A 14761-nucleotide genomic window follows, 5' to 3' on the forward strand; every position below is an offset into this window, starting at 1 on the left:
TGGTCTTATTTGTTGAATTTCAGTTGGAAGGGAAATCCTGGGAGCTGTAGGGCTCTTCCATCTTGGCAGAACCAGAGGTTTCTTCCAAGTGATATTTATATTGAAAATGACATTTGTTTTCTAGTTTGCACATCATCATTAAAATTGTACTATGGAAAGTTGTTACATTATAACAGATTATAATTTTCCTCTAAATATCCAATTACATCTGTTTGTATTCCTGGCCAAACTTAGCTCGTTTTATGTTATTTTGGCTGTCTGTCCAGAGAATTAAGTATTTTTAGACTATAATAATCCAAAGGAAAGACTTCTACTTAATTCATTATCACCTAGTACTATATTTCACACTAAAAGGAGCCAAGAGGAAAATAACATTCTAAAACTTACATGATCTTCTTTTTATTGATCTTATTTTTAACTTGCCTATAATATTTCTCTTTTTAACCAACGTCCTTTTACTGATACCAACACACACACTGTAATAGTTATTTTTTTAAATTAGATCAATTGCTAGCAAGAACTTGAAGCTAAGTAAGGACAAAAATAACAGAGATACATTCTTAAAAAGAATTCATTTAATCTGCTGATTTAACTTCAGAGACCTTTTTAAAAAAAAAAAAAAAAGATTTATTGTTCTTATTATCAATGGATTCCTACTTTTGCTTAAGAATCTATGGAGATTCTAAGACCAAGGGGACTATTTACTGCCCCCATTCTCAAGTGCTGTCTGTAGATTTCTATAACCAATCTATAGCTCCATGTTGTGTTCCTCAAGGAACTCTGCTCCTGCTCAGATAAGGTATACTAGGTAATGAGGTATCCTAAAGCATGTTTATAGGAACTAGGCCCTTATGAATCCAACTGAAAAACCACTGTTGTAGGGTACGTTTTGTATTTATTATGGCAAAAATGAAATTGAGAACAAAAACATATAGGGTACTTTCTTTTTCTCTAGGAAAAAACATCATTTAAACTCCCAAATCAGTAACAAGCACACAAATTAGGACAAAAAGCAAACGGAGCTATCCCTAACATCATTAGTTACTAGGAAAATGCAAATCGTAACAATGAGATACTTTACTAACTACAGACAGTTTCAGTAAAGAAATGTAATACGTTGGGGAGAATGTGGAGGAATCTTACTAAGGACAATGGAGAGTGGTGCAAATGAGTTGGAAAACAGTTTGGGAAATCCTCAAAACAGTGTAAGTTATGTAACTCCACAACTTCTAGATACTTAAGATAACCGAAAACATGCATTTACACAAGACCTTTACTTAAATATTCAAAATATCATTATTCATTATAATCAAAAAGTAGAAATTTGAAATAAATCAAATTCCATCAGTTGGTGAGTGAACAGGATGTGGTACTCTCACACAATGTGGGGGAAATGAGCACTGGTACATTCTACACAACATGGATGAACCCTGAAAACACCATGGCAAGGAAAGACAACACACAGAGGCCACATATTATAGGATTCCATTAATATGAAATGTCTGGAATAGGTAACTCTATAAAGATAGAAATTAGGTCACTGGTTGCCAGTGAGTGTGGGGAAAATGTGACAGTTAATGAGTAGGACATTTCTTTTTGGAGTAAGGGCAAAATTCTGTAATCAGACAGTGAGTGGTAATGGATAAGACAATATTGTGACTATAGTACAAGCAAATCACTGACTGTGTTGGTTCGTTTTTGTCAACTAGATACAAACCAGAGTCACCTGGGCAGAGAGGACTTCACTTGAGGAATCGTTTCTATCAAATTTGACTGTGAGTGTATTTTCTTGATTAATGACTGGTGTGGGAGGGTGTAGCCCATTGTGGGTGGGGCCACCCTGTAGGTGCTCCTGGATTGTATAAACAAAAAAAGATGAGCAACCGTGTTTCTCTACGGTCTCTGCTTCAGTTCTTACCTGAGTTCCTAGCCAGACTTCTCTCAATGACCAAGACTTCCCTCAATTATCAGAATGTGTAAACCAAATAAATCCTTTCTTCCCCAAGGTGGTTTTGGTCAGTGTCTTATGACAGCAACAGAAAGAAAACTAGGACTCACACTTTATAAAGGGAAATCTTGTAGTCTATAATTTCTATCTCAATGAAAAACTAAGGCCATTTGACTTATTTAAAAGTCTAAGGAAAGAATTAACTTTAATTTTTTCTTAGTACAGCAACATAACTTGTTTTTTCAACTTTTAACAGTTATTTTTAGTTAAAGCAGATCCTATATCCTGGTACATTAAAGAAGTATCTAATAAACTTTTGCTCCCCTGAAAGTAGGAGTCAACTATCAACAGGTAATGATTCATTTAAAAACTGCAAATAACAGGCCACATTTACTCAAATAGATACCTACCTAGGGGCTTCTATAAGGAGAGCTGTTAAGTAATGTTTAGACAGCCTCCTTCTTCCCCACTTCAAATACAAGACACTTTGCTTCATTGGTAACATAGCTCTTTAGAAATCTCAAAGCATTTTCCCATATAATATGAAATACTTTTACTCTGGACAGTTTAAAAAAGCTGTATGTGCAAAGCAGTATTAATTGTTATTGATTTTCCTAAGTACACTATTATTATGTAGTCTCTATTATGAATAGCATTCCTAGTTCACACCAGGATCATGCCCTCCATTGGACTCATCTGTGAGAAGACTTTACATACATGAACAGGTGCCCATCTTTCTAGGTCAGTAACCTCCTTAGATTCTCATAGATACAGCTACTTATGCAAACCACCTGGATACTCTGCAGTGCAGATGATTTCATCTAGATGGAATCACTCATCTGGATGTTCTCAACTCAAGCAGGCCAACTCAGGAGAAAGTTAACACAATCTGCAATCTGTGAGACTTGGGTTTGAAACGGTGACCCGGTTTACTATCTGTGCAATCTCATGAGCCGTTTATTTCCCCTGGGCTTCATTTTGCCCAGATTTTAAGGGAAGAATAATTATATACCTCATTCTAGTTAATATACACTAACTAATCAACACTGAGTAGATTTGAGTGTTCACATTCACCTAGGAGAGAATGAGTAATGACCTTGACATACTCCACACTATTTGATTACAGGTAACACTGGTTTGCTTCTTTACACCAAGGACTGGTTGAATTTTCCAAATTTACAAACTAAAGCAGACTGATTTTATTATTCTGACAAAGAAAACAAAGCTAAAATTAACAAAAAGAAGAGAAAAATAGCTGAATTTTTACACAGTGGCTCTCTAAAGTTCTCTATTTAAGACGGTTTGGGAATAATTACTTTTAAATTATGTATGTTGTGAATAGAAAAATGAATTTTAGTGAAATGGAATGTTCTGAACAGGTCTCAGTTTGTGTGTATGTATTTGTATATATATTCGAGGCATTGTTTCTATGTGTAAACCTGGCTGTCCTGGAACTCACTATGTGCCCAAGCTGTCCTTGAACTCAGAAATCTTGCCTCTACCTTCCTAGTGTGCACAACACATGGCTAGACCTATTTTCTTACACAGAGTAGGGCTAAATCGTTCTTAAATAAGTCTATACTAAATTAAAATGTAAAAGTTTCTAGTTCCACAAGACACTTGAGCCCACTTTCAGTTTTAAGTGGCACAGTAGAATGTAAAGAATACATTTGAAATCACCACGCAGCAGTCTTTCATTCAACAACACAGAATATAATTATGTATTTTTCTGCCCTATTTCTATTGTTTTTGCACTTTTGTCCACAAGCTCAGCCCACAAGAGGAAGCTTATAATTGCGACATTTTGGTAGCTAAATATTCTCATTGCTTCAACAGGAAATGCCACCAGGAAAGCTACTAAGGAGCAGAATGGTGAGTTGAGAGCATAAATCACTTAAGAAGGTTTAGGAAAAGCATCAATAAAGGAAACAGTTAGTCGTGAAAACCATGCATCAAATATATCTTTATTTAGAAAAATACCTTAGCCTGTTCATTTCAAAATACCAATACGTAGAAAAAAATGGAAAACTGGGCACTGAACCAGAAGGAAAAGGGGGTTCTATTTCTACAAATCCTTTAATCTATAAGTGCACTGGTCTATATAGTAGACAATAAGCACAGGAGACTATTTCAACTAAAAATTCAGCTACTAGGATGTAGCTTACTGATAGAACAATTTCCTAGCATATGTCTTGTGTTCCATCCCCAGAATGTTTTTCAGTCACAGAAGACTGTATTTCAAGTGAATATCAACCCACCGTTAATACTGAATTTAACAGTGCTGAGCTACAAGATTTAACTTTATAAAATTTTTACTTTATAAACATTTCAGTTTTTACTGAAATGGGGTGGGGCAGGCTGCAAGTGCATGTAGATGCCCACTGAAGCCAGAAGAGGGCGACAGATTCCCTGGAGTGGGAGTTACAGGTGGTTAAGTTCCCCAAGGGACATAAGGTGCTAGATACTGAAGCCCAGTCCTGTGGAAAAGCAGCAGGCACTTTTAACTGCTCAGCCATGTCCCCACCCCTTTCAGTTTATAAATATTTGTGTGTGTGTACAATGTGTATGTGTGCATGTATAATGCGTAAAGAGTGTGGGTATGTATGGACATCAAAGTGCACACTTGGAGATCAGAGGACAATCTTTGAAGGTCCTTCCCTTCTACCTTACTTGAAACTGGCTCTGTGCTTTTTCCTCTGCATAAGCCAGGCCATCTGGCCCTTGATTTTCAGGGGATTCTCTGTCTCAACCTTCTATCTCCAGCAGGACTATTAGAATTAGAAATGCTTATGCTACAAATTTGTTTTTTTTATGGGTTCTGCAAATTCAAACTTAGGTCTTCATGTTATACGGCAACTGCTTTTATTCAGATCCAGTTTTTCCTCCAGTTGAGATGAAGTCTCACACCTCCACCTGCCATGCACTAGTGTTACATGCATGTATCATTATGCCCAGCTAACTTCTTTTTAAAAGTAAATCTTATTTTATAGTGTTTTCAGCATAAAAAGTCACCTCTGTTAGCAAATGAGTAGAAATATATAACATTATTAATTGTGAGGATTTTACTGTTTTATAAGATTTCTAGAACAAAGATTTCTTCTTAACCACTGCATGTAAGATGCAGTTCAATTTATTAGTGCCAAAATGGTCTTTTGCTTTAGGCTACCATTCGATACCTGACTGAACTAAGTTTCCTATATCAAGCTCTGTAAACCAAAGGATTAGAGCTAAGTGCACAGAAAATCTAGATGACCAGGTCAGTTTTAAAGATCTTCACATATAAAATGATGATACAAAAATCAATTTATATGGTTAACGAAATGTAATCAACTCTTAAAGTAAGAGACTGTAGCTGAGATGGAGAAATTCTATTCAATTTACTTTGGCTATAACACCACTACTATATAGAAGGACGAAAACATCTAAAAGTGCCTTTGGATTGACCTCTAAGTGTAGAATAGCTAATTATTTGGGAATCCAGCAAAATCTCCTGAGAACAAAACTGAACTCACAGTGTGGAAACCTGACTCCGTGTGAGGAGATAAGCTAGCTTTCTACTTTACAGCTGCCTGGTCTACTTCCTAGCTGACATCTTTTAGAGAAGGCAACAATTGAGCCATTTTGTTATGCCATACCAAAACATAAATTATCATTTATAATTAGGTAATATGTCTAGTAAATACAGGATCTTCTATGTATGTCTACACCAACCCTCAGCTTATATATTTCCAGATAACTATGACTTATTTATAGATGATGGCAAGTTGCTTTATTAAAAGATGGATATCCCTGGGCAAAGCCTAACAAAAAATTGAGGATGTTCTTTTACATTATTTGGTGAATTTAAAAAAGAAAGTCAACATATTCCTATGTTAAAATGGTTCCATGTAAATATTATTAGCCTTAGCTTTCTACCTTCTGGTAGCTAGGTGTAAGCTAGAAGCAGTTAATTTTAAAAAGGAGAATGTGAGGTGGCAGGGAGACTGACAGAAGAATAAAGTCACATATGATAAACAAACAAAAAAAAAGTTGAACAAGGTAGGGTACATCTATAATCTAAGCACTCGGGAAGCTGAGGCAAGAGGAGCAGCAGTTCTAGGGCAGCCTAGTCACACAGCAAATTTGAGGCCAGCCTGGACTACAGTGAGACCTTATCTGAAAAACAAAAAGGAAAAAGAGGCTTGATATTAAAGAACTATATAACAAATGATTATCAAAAGTTGACTTAAAATTTTTAAATATTTTGTTAACAATTATGTTGTTTTTAACATGTATTGACTTGCTGGGGGCGAGGAGCACAAGCATGTCTCAGTGCTCACGTGCCATGGCACACACCTGTGTAGAGACAGAGGACAATTTATGTCTGCTGATTGCTATGTGGGTCCCAGGATAGAATTCAGGTCATCAGGATTGGTGAGTAAGCATCTTTACCCACTGAGACATCTTGTTGGCCTTAGTTTATATTTAAATTTTAGTTCACTACTGAGTTGGAAATTTATTGTACAACTTAAGATTTTAATTAAAAATGAAATGAAATTTGTGTTGACAAAGCCAAAAGCTTCAGAACAGTCAATTAAAATTAGGAGTTCTTTCCCGGGCAATAGTGAATCAAGTTCCAAACTAGTGGTGTTTGAGATTCCAATAGGTAGTTCATGAAAACAGGGTTCTGACATTAAGTCTCAAATACTGCTTTTGTTTTGTTCAAATACTAGTTAGTTTTATAAAGACAGGGGCTCACTATGTACCGCTGACTACTATACTGTTTTATGTCTTGTTTTTTTTCCCCCCACTGTGTATATCATCTTACACGTTCTCAGAAATTATGCAGTGAAGATATTCCACATTTTTACACTTACTAATACAATGTGCTCTTATTTTGGGGAGAGGGGTTGATTGCTGGGTCATATATCCTTTAATAACAACTCTAGAATTTTCAAATAGTGTCGCTAAAGTCTCTGCAAAGAACTCTTTAGTATTCAAAGTTTTTAAAATATCAACACCACACAGCAGACAAAATCCAAAGGGTTACATTTCTAGACAGAAAATCCCATTTATTCATGTCCTATCCAATAACCAAAATAAATGTACTTACAGTAATGGGAAAGTGTGCTAGATTAATTTCCCTAGAAGTAAAATGAACAAGAACCTATTACCCCTAAATTATGAGGAGATGTGTATACCTTGTTTTGTTATACTTGTATCTGTTGATGCTATATATTGACTTTAACCATTTCTGTAGAGGTGATCCTGTATTTCACTGATCATAAGACACCATCATGTGTAAAGTGTGTTATCATTTTATATATCTCTAAGGAAAAAACTAGTATGCAAATTCATGACATACTTTCTGATTAGAATAATTAAAAATGTGAACATACTTAGAAAATATCCTTTTCCTTACATGTCCCTCATGATACTTTTTGTTGTTTTTTATCCTTTAAAGATAATATTTGGCAAGAACAATATGAAAAGAATAAGATTATATTGAGATATTAAATGATTCTGTTTTAAAGAAGCAAAAAATTTTTATCTACTTTACACAAATCTGGAAAAAATATATTCAAGGCAGTTCTTTGAGTGAGTCATTTATAAATATTATTTAATAAATACAAATCACAGATTAAACAATTATTTTATATGTATTATTTAATTCTTACCACAACTCTAAAGTCAATATTTTTATACTTAATTTGAAGACTGAAGAATAATCAGAGTAAATAACCTTGATATCGTTAGAAAGTTAAGAGGCAAGGCCAAGACTCAAAACACAGGTCTTTATAGCTTCAAAGTATTTTGTTTTTTAAACATTTTGTCATGAAGGAAATGATGTGACAAAGGTTCCTTCTAAATTTCAAGGTGAGAAAGCTGAAATTCTTAACTGTAAATAATAACTGGTTAATTCACTTAAATAGATCAAATACCCTAAATTATCATTATATGCTACATAAGCATATTTTCTTTTGAACTTGTTTTATATGTGCATTGTATATTTTTTGTTGAATTTACTTACTTTGTTGAATTTTGACACATTTTACTTAGTAAGTAAAGTATTGTTTACATTTTTCCTTTGTGTTTATGGTTTTTGGTATTAAACTGATAAATCAGGCTGTCTAGCAGCTGATCTTTGCTAGATTCATGAGAAGTCACTGTATTAAATCTAAACAACACACTGGTGGGAGCAAGGATGTATTAATACTAGGGATTAAAATGTAATCACTTATTTTTCCCATGATTCAGAGAATGGGATTTAAACACACACACACACACACACACACACACACACACACACACACACACCTATTTTGAAGCTTAAAAATGTATTTTTATTTAAACACATTAACAATTGAACACTATTATGCTTAGGCATCATTAGAGGCACAACGAAATGTTATTATCCTTTATTACAATTTACACCACTGGGCCTAAAGCATCTAATCTGCAATGAGTGAACTAGGCCACTCTGATGTCACTCATCATTTATAGCCTGCCATTACACATGTTCTAAAACATGAAGGGTAGAACAAAGCTTGTTAATTGTGACAATAGCATGAAGTTTTTGCTACCTGATAATTAAAGGAAAACTTTACAAACAATTTTGCAATTCAGAATTCTAGATAAATAATTTGCTCTACTCCTGCTTATTTAACAACTTACCATGTCAAGTCCTTGCTTCAGGACTGCATATCTAAATTATGCCATTTTTCTTATGTAAAATTAGGATATATTTACTGTGGTTTCCAGAAATGTAATAAAGAAAAGACCAAGTGTGCCTATACTTGCTTCCTTGAATAAACACTTCGATCCCTTTATTTTAAGGCTCAAAGTAACATGGGAATTTTCACGTTTTGGATACTCTACTAATTCAGGATCTGGCTGCCAAAATAAAGCAGGTTTCTAGATTTTCAAAAACTTCTGTCTTATATCAGAATCACTGAAAATGATGAAGTATTCAGTAATGAGTCACAGTTACTTGACAGTAAACATGAAGTAGTACCTGACTTTGCCTTAGATCTTCACTTGGGTAAAATTAAAAAAACAAACAAACCCTGCAAAGTGGTAAAAATGAAACAGGAAGCAGAAAAGAACCTTATAAAACACATGTTCAAAGTCAATCATCATAGTTAAATAAAACATTTTCCCAAAAGATGAAACTTAAGAACCCTATATATCACATACTAGAAACACTGTAGAAACCCTATGGTACATTACCCTAAGGATTACTTCATAAATTTTGAGGTTTAAAATGGCTACATGTTCACCAAAGTTGATCTACAATCCAAAGTTCTTGTCTTTTGTTATCAAATATAGTAGTTTTCAGTGCCTGTTAGGTACTTGTTATTTAAAGTAAGTCAGGTGACTATTTCTATGCAAAACAACATACAAAAACATTGTTTATATTATATACAATACATTGCACTGTGACCATTTTTAAAGGGCAAAAATATCCTTCATTTTATTACTTTGTACACGGTTTCTTTAGATTAGCATTTACCCAAATTCCACTGCAATTAAAGAAAACCATATACTTTAAGTTAGGCTTGTCATGTGATATTTGTCACTGACAGCAGTGACAATGGATTTGTAGAAAAACCATAATTCCTTTATATCTCTCCCGTAAATAGTCAAATATCAAAAAAAGTACTTGCAACTTTAAGTAATCCATTAAGGATTTCTGAATTCATCTAATTATTTAGGAAGTGATTGATTTTTTTTAATCTTCTAATAACCCTCACTATGCTTATGTAGTACTTCATTATCCTAAATTTGCCTTAAATATTTGGCCTAGTTCTAGGCTATCATGCTATGACCCATGTTTGAGTTCAACCACAAGGGTTTTTTGTTTTGAACACCATGAGATTTGTGTGAGGTCTTAAAGCAGGAAGGCTGATGTGAAGGAATAAGAAACTGTCTGTATTTTTAGAGGCACTCAGGTCTTCTAAAATTGTTCATATTTCAATAAGGAATTAAAATGATAAGAACAGAGATAAGAGTCATAAGCATCCTATTCCTGACCTTCATGATTCATTTAGCAGACATTTACTGAGTTCATAATATGTATGTGCCAGGCATTGTGTTAACTGCTGAGGATTCAGAGAAATAAGTGTTTGTTTTCAAGAGCTCAGTTTAACTAGCAATGAGACCATAAATGCAATCTTATATATACAGCCCTAAAATCTTTTAGCATGGAGAGAAAATTTCTGATGCATTTGCTCAAGTAAATATTTCTTTAGAAACCCTGATGTTTCTCTGGTAAAAAACAATTATTCCCTGATGTGAATCTACTGATGAGAAGATGGCATAATAATAGGTATCAATATTAGACCTCTTTATAAAAATTCTCAACTCTTCTCTCACTGGTTTCAGTATTGGAAAATCATATCAGAAGTAATTTACTCCAAATACCTTAACAACCAAAGGAAACAGTATCCAAAAGTAATTTGTTGAAATGTACTTTTAATAAATCTAAGCAACCCTTGGCTCTAACATACCTTGTTGCCAGAATAGAAGGAAAACTTTTAGAAATAAAAAATTGTGAAATCTTATCCATCAGGCTTTGGAAAACATGACACTGATACACACATGCATATATATATACATTAATATAAACATATTAAGGCTTTGCCAAATCAGATCATATATTTGCATATAAAATACATGCTCTCTAACTATTAACATGTCTGTGCTTTAACTCTTTCCACAAATGATCTGAGGAACCTATTCTAACATAAAGCAAAGCATACAATTTGTTATCTACCTGGCTTCAAATTATGACTCTGCCATTTTCTATGTATAATCTTTGTGCTTTTAACAATTGAATTTAGTTTCCTAATCTGTAATAATGGGGACCACAATCCTCCCTGCTGGGTTACAGGGAGGATAAAATGATACAGCATGTTTAACACAGTACTTTTGGATATAGTAGATGCTAAATAAGTAGGCTTGTATTTTATCTAAATGCATACTACACAGAAAAAAAGGATAAAGTAGAATTTTAAATGATTTCTCCCTGCATATTGACACATGCCAAGGAAAACTGTGGATTAACAATAAAAAACAACCAAAGGAACAAAAACTATTCAAAGGCAATTTGTTAAGGTATAGCTTTAACAAATCATTTTTAATATATCAGTAGATTCATTTTTGGATCATAATTATTGTGTATATTTAAAAAGCAGACTCAGAGTTAGGCATGAAGGCACAAGCCTTTAAATCCCAGTTCTTCGGAGGCAGAGGCAGGTAGATCTCTGTGAGACCAAGGTCAGCCTGGTCTACATTGTAAGTTCCAGAAGAGTCTGGGCTGTTTCAAAAAACTAAGGGAAAAAACTAAAATAAAAAGCAGATTATAAACAATACAATTTCTTCGACAGGTTTAGCAATTTTAACCACCTTTATAGCTGTATTTTAAAATGCAAGCTTTCTCTTTAGGAAAAAATGAAGAGGCTCACTTGCCATACTGTTTTTCCACACTCCCCATTCAAATGATGGTTAAGCATTCTAAGTTTAACTTTATTATTACAGATTTATAGTGTCATATTGGCTCGAAATTAAAATAAATTCTTGTATTCTGCCAGCCTTAAAAACACGATTTCCTTTTTTACACCAGCCTTTCCTTTTAAAAAAAAGTAACATATACCTATATCTTTGCTATTGTAGAACAGCATTATCCAGTAGTAAATTATTAAGCATGGACTCATAAGCTTTATTACAACTCTTTCTGTATTTAAGAACATGTAAATATTTTTATATGGTAGTGGAAGTGACTGGGGAGAAAACTTTGAAAAAAAAAAAAACCCGAACTGAATGGATTGCTCCCTCCTCCCTCCCCCCTCCCGGAGAATGTCAGGGTCCCACATCTCACACCAAACTGAGCCCGAGTTTTACTGACGTAACCAGTAACCCTACCCACCTCTCATACTGCGGAGGCCGATGGGGGCAGTAGCTGCCGCCAAGTACACCACTCTTCAGAGCCTGCCCCATTCCACCCCCGCGTTTCAGTCATGCTTTCCAGAAATGGGGTCACTCGCTCAGTAACTATTACACACACCCAGACTATCATTCTGTAATCCCCTAAAGTCCGCTGTGAGGATAGAAGGCAGAAAGTCAAGAAAGAAGAATCACAGACGCGCCACCATCAGGAACTGATTTTCCACTCTCGAGAGGAGCGCCGATGCCCTGGAATGAATCTTGTCTGCATTATTTTCTTAGATCGCCAGTTGATTCTGGGACAGGGGCGGCTGAGAAAAGCTCGGTGCTGGGATATGTCCACGGAAATTCTGTTTTCCCTTGTTTGGGTATACAGTTTGGGTTTCTGACACTGGGGTGGGTATCTCAGGGACGATCACCAGATCCCGGGAGAGGAAAATCAGATAGCCCGTTTACAGCGTCCGCGGTTCTTGAATTTCACCCGCTCACCTCCATTGACTGGAAGCAAAAGTTATACTGGGGTCTTCCAACTCAGTGACCTCAAAACCTGGGAGTAGGGGACCTAAGGAGGTCCGTTTTTCTTTTGCAGCAGCAGCGGTAGCAGCAGCAGCAGCAGAAGAGAGCGCTGCGGCAGATGGACGGGGGAGGAGGGGTCCCTCCGTTCTGGACCCCTTACTCAAACCCTCAGGACTCACCACCCTGCCCTGTGTGCGCCCGTCTCCCTGCAGCAACCCCCTCCCGCGGCCAGACTCAAGTCTTGGCTCCTGGCGAACCGAACCCAAAGTCGCTAAGATTCCAGAGAAGCCCCTAGAGCCAGCAGGGCCAAACTTCCCAACTCCCCACTGCCGGCTCCGGCTTCGCCTCCTGCTTCCCCCACGCAAAGTTGATTAAAACAGGCTCTTTGCAAAGCCTCAGCGCCCACTCCAAACCCCACGCGCCGCCACACCGGCACCCCCCCACCCCAAAAGCAGGGAGAGGTGAGGGTGCGGGAAGGAGGAATAGACAGATCGGCAAAGCCAAACGACCCAAAACAGAATCCCGCACCGGGAACAAGATGTGAACCGAGGAGGTGGTCTAAGGGGCAGCTCCGGGGAAGAGAGCTAGCGCCGGCGGGGGCGTGGGGAAGGGGCGCGCCTGCCCTGCTGCTTGGCTGCACTCACCTCAGCGCTGTCGGAAGGGCTCTCCACAGCCATCTTCTGCCACGGGTCCGCCAGCTGCGCCAGCGGCATCTTCCCCCCTCCCCGGCCCGCCGCCGCCTTCACCGCCTCCTCCCTCCCCACCCGCCCCACAGCCGGCCCGGCTCCTTCGCCGCTCGAGCCCAAGGCAGAGTCAAGAAGCAGCGGCAGAGCAGCCGCGGCTCCCGGGAGCAGGCTCGACGCCGACACTGACCACCCGAACGCCCAGCGCCTAGCCACAGCCGCCTGCACTCCGAGCGAGAGCCTTGCGCCGCCGCCAGGCACCAGGGCTCGCCCCTTTCTTCCTCTCCTCCTTCCGCCGCCCGGACTACGGCTCCGCCCCCCACCTCCCCTCCCCGCCGGTTCCCGCGCCCGATCCTAGCAGAACAGCGACGGCCGCGCGCTCCCCCACTTCCGCTCACAACATGGCGTCTAAGCGATACCTGTCTCTCAGAGCGAGGCAGGGCGGCCGCCACCACCACCGCGCGCACCCAGGGGCGGGGTTGGTGCAGGACACGCCCCCTGGCCGCTCTGCTGGGCTCCGCCCCTTTCCCACCCCCACCCCTTCCTCCTCCTTCTCCCCAACCTCAGCTTTTGGGCCTCGCCTACTTTCAGGAAGGGCGAGCCCAAAAGATTTGGGGGCGTTGGCGGGAGGTTGGGGGGGGGGCAGAAATGGGCTTTGCTGGGAAGACTAGAGGCTGGTGTCTTTAACTGCCACGAGTCCTAACAGCTTGGCGGCTAGTTGAGAATAGGAGAGCAGAGGGGTTCGCACTCAGCTTGAGAAGCTAGGCAAGGCGCTGGGGGCGCAGTCCCGTGGTAGCAGCCCCGGCAGAGGCAGGAGGTGTCTTTTCGGCCTTTCTCCTCCAGGGGTGCGCGTGGGCGCGCCTAGGCTATGGGCACATCCCCTCCTGGCCCAAGACTCTCCTTCAGGGTCGCAAGCTGGGTATTCACCTGACCCCTTTCGTCCGGCTTGGACAGGGATTCAGGAGGCTTGTTTCCCAGGAGCTAGCCACCCGTAGGTTCGGCTCCTAATTTGATTCAAAGCTTTTCAAGTTGACTCTCGTGTTCAATGTTTAGTACTCTGGAAATTTTTCGTCCCACCCTACCTACCTCCGCCCTAAAAACCCTTCCCAAGCGCATAGAGCCCTGGAGTTTCGGCTCATACTGTCACCCTCCTCCTTTGCTACCTAAATCTTAAAAGAAAACAGAGGTTCCTTAAGGTTGCCCTTCTTGGCAGAGATTAAGGAGTTAGTAAAAATATCTTCTAGGCAGGAGCGCGGGGTTCCTGCTTCTCCGTTGACTTTAAATAAAAGATTAGATTTTTTTTTTTTAAATCAAGCTGGTCGTAGGCGGAGGAGAAAGGGAGGGGAGGTTGTGACTCCTCCTCCTGCCCAAGAAGAGGAAGCCCTAGGTTAAGGGAACCCAATCCTCAGTAGACAACCGAGCCACAGAATTCTAAGAGTTTGAGAATTAATGCCTGGGCGCTCTGAGTGGATTCCGGGAAGGTTCAATCCTGGGTTCTTGAGCCTGCTGCTTAGACGCGCTGAGCCTGCTGCTTAGATGCGCTGAGATGTGTAAAAGTGGCTGGGCTGAGTGGAAAGCTACTGCAGCCCCTGGCTAACTGCCCTGCATCGGAAAGACACACACACACACACACACACACACACGGAAATCTCTCTCTCTCTCTCTCTCTCTCTCTCTCTCTCTCTCTCTC

The 14761-nt window shown here is 38.9% G+C and overlaps 1 protein-coding gene across 4 annotated transcripts in view; it reads right to left on the minus strand.

Annotated features, from left to right (window-relative positions):
- The window catches only part of Rps6ka3 (ribosomal protein S6 kinase A3), a 105149-nt gene extending 91778 nt beyond the window's left edge, over positions 1–13371 (minus strand). For 3 of the 4 annotated variants that reach the window (XM_052170428.1, XM_052170426.1, XM_052170424.1), the window contains exon 1: positions 13033–13106. Coding sequence is in view for 1 of the 4 variants with exons in the window: in XM_052170423.1 (XP_052026383.1) it covers positions 13033–13101 (69 nt within the window). In the remaining 3 variants the exon portion in view is untranslated. Of the gene's footprint in view, positions 1–13032 lie in introns of all 4 variants that reach the window. The other variant, XM_052170423.1, reaches the window with a different exon arrangement.
- Between the last annotated feature and the right edge of the window lie 1390 nt (positions 13372–14761).

This window comes from Apodemus sylvaticus, chromosome X, assembly GCF_947179515.1.
Source record: "Apodemus sylvaticus chromosome X, mApoSyl1.1, whole genome shotgun sequence".
Lineage (NCBI taxonomy): Eukaryota > Metazoa > Chordata > Mammalia > Rodentia > Muridae > Apodemus > Apodemus sylvaticus.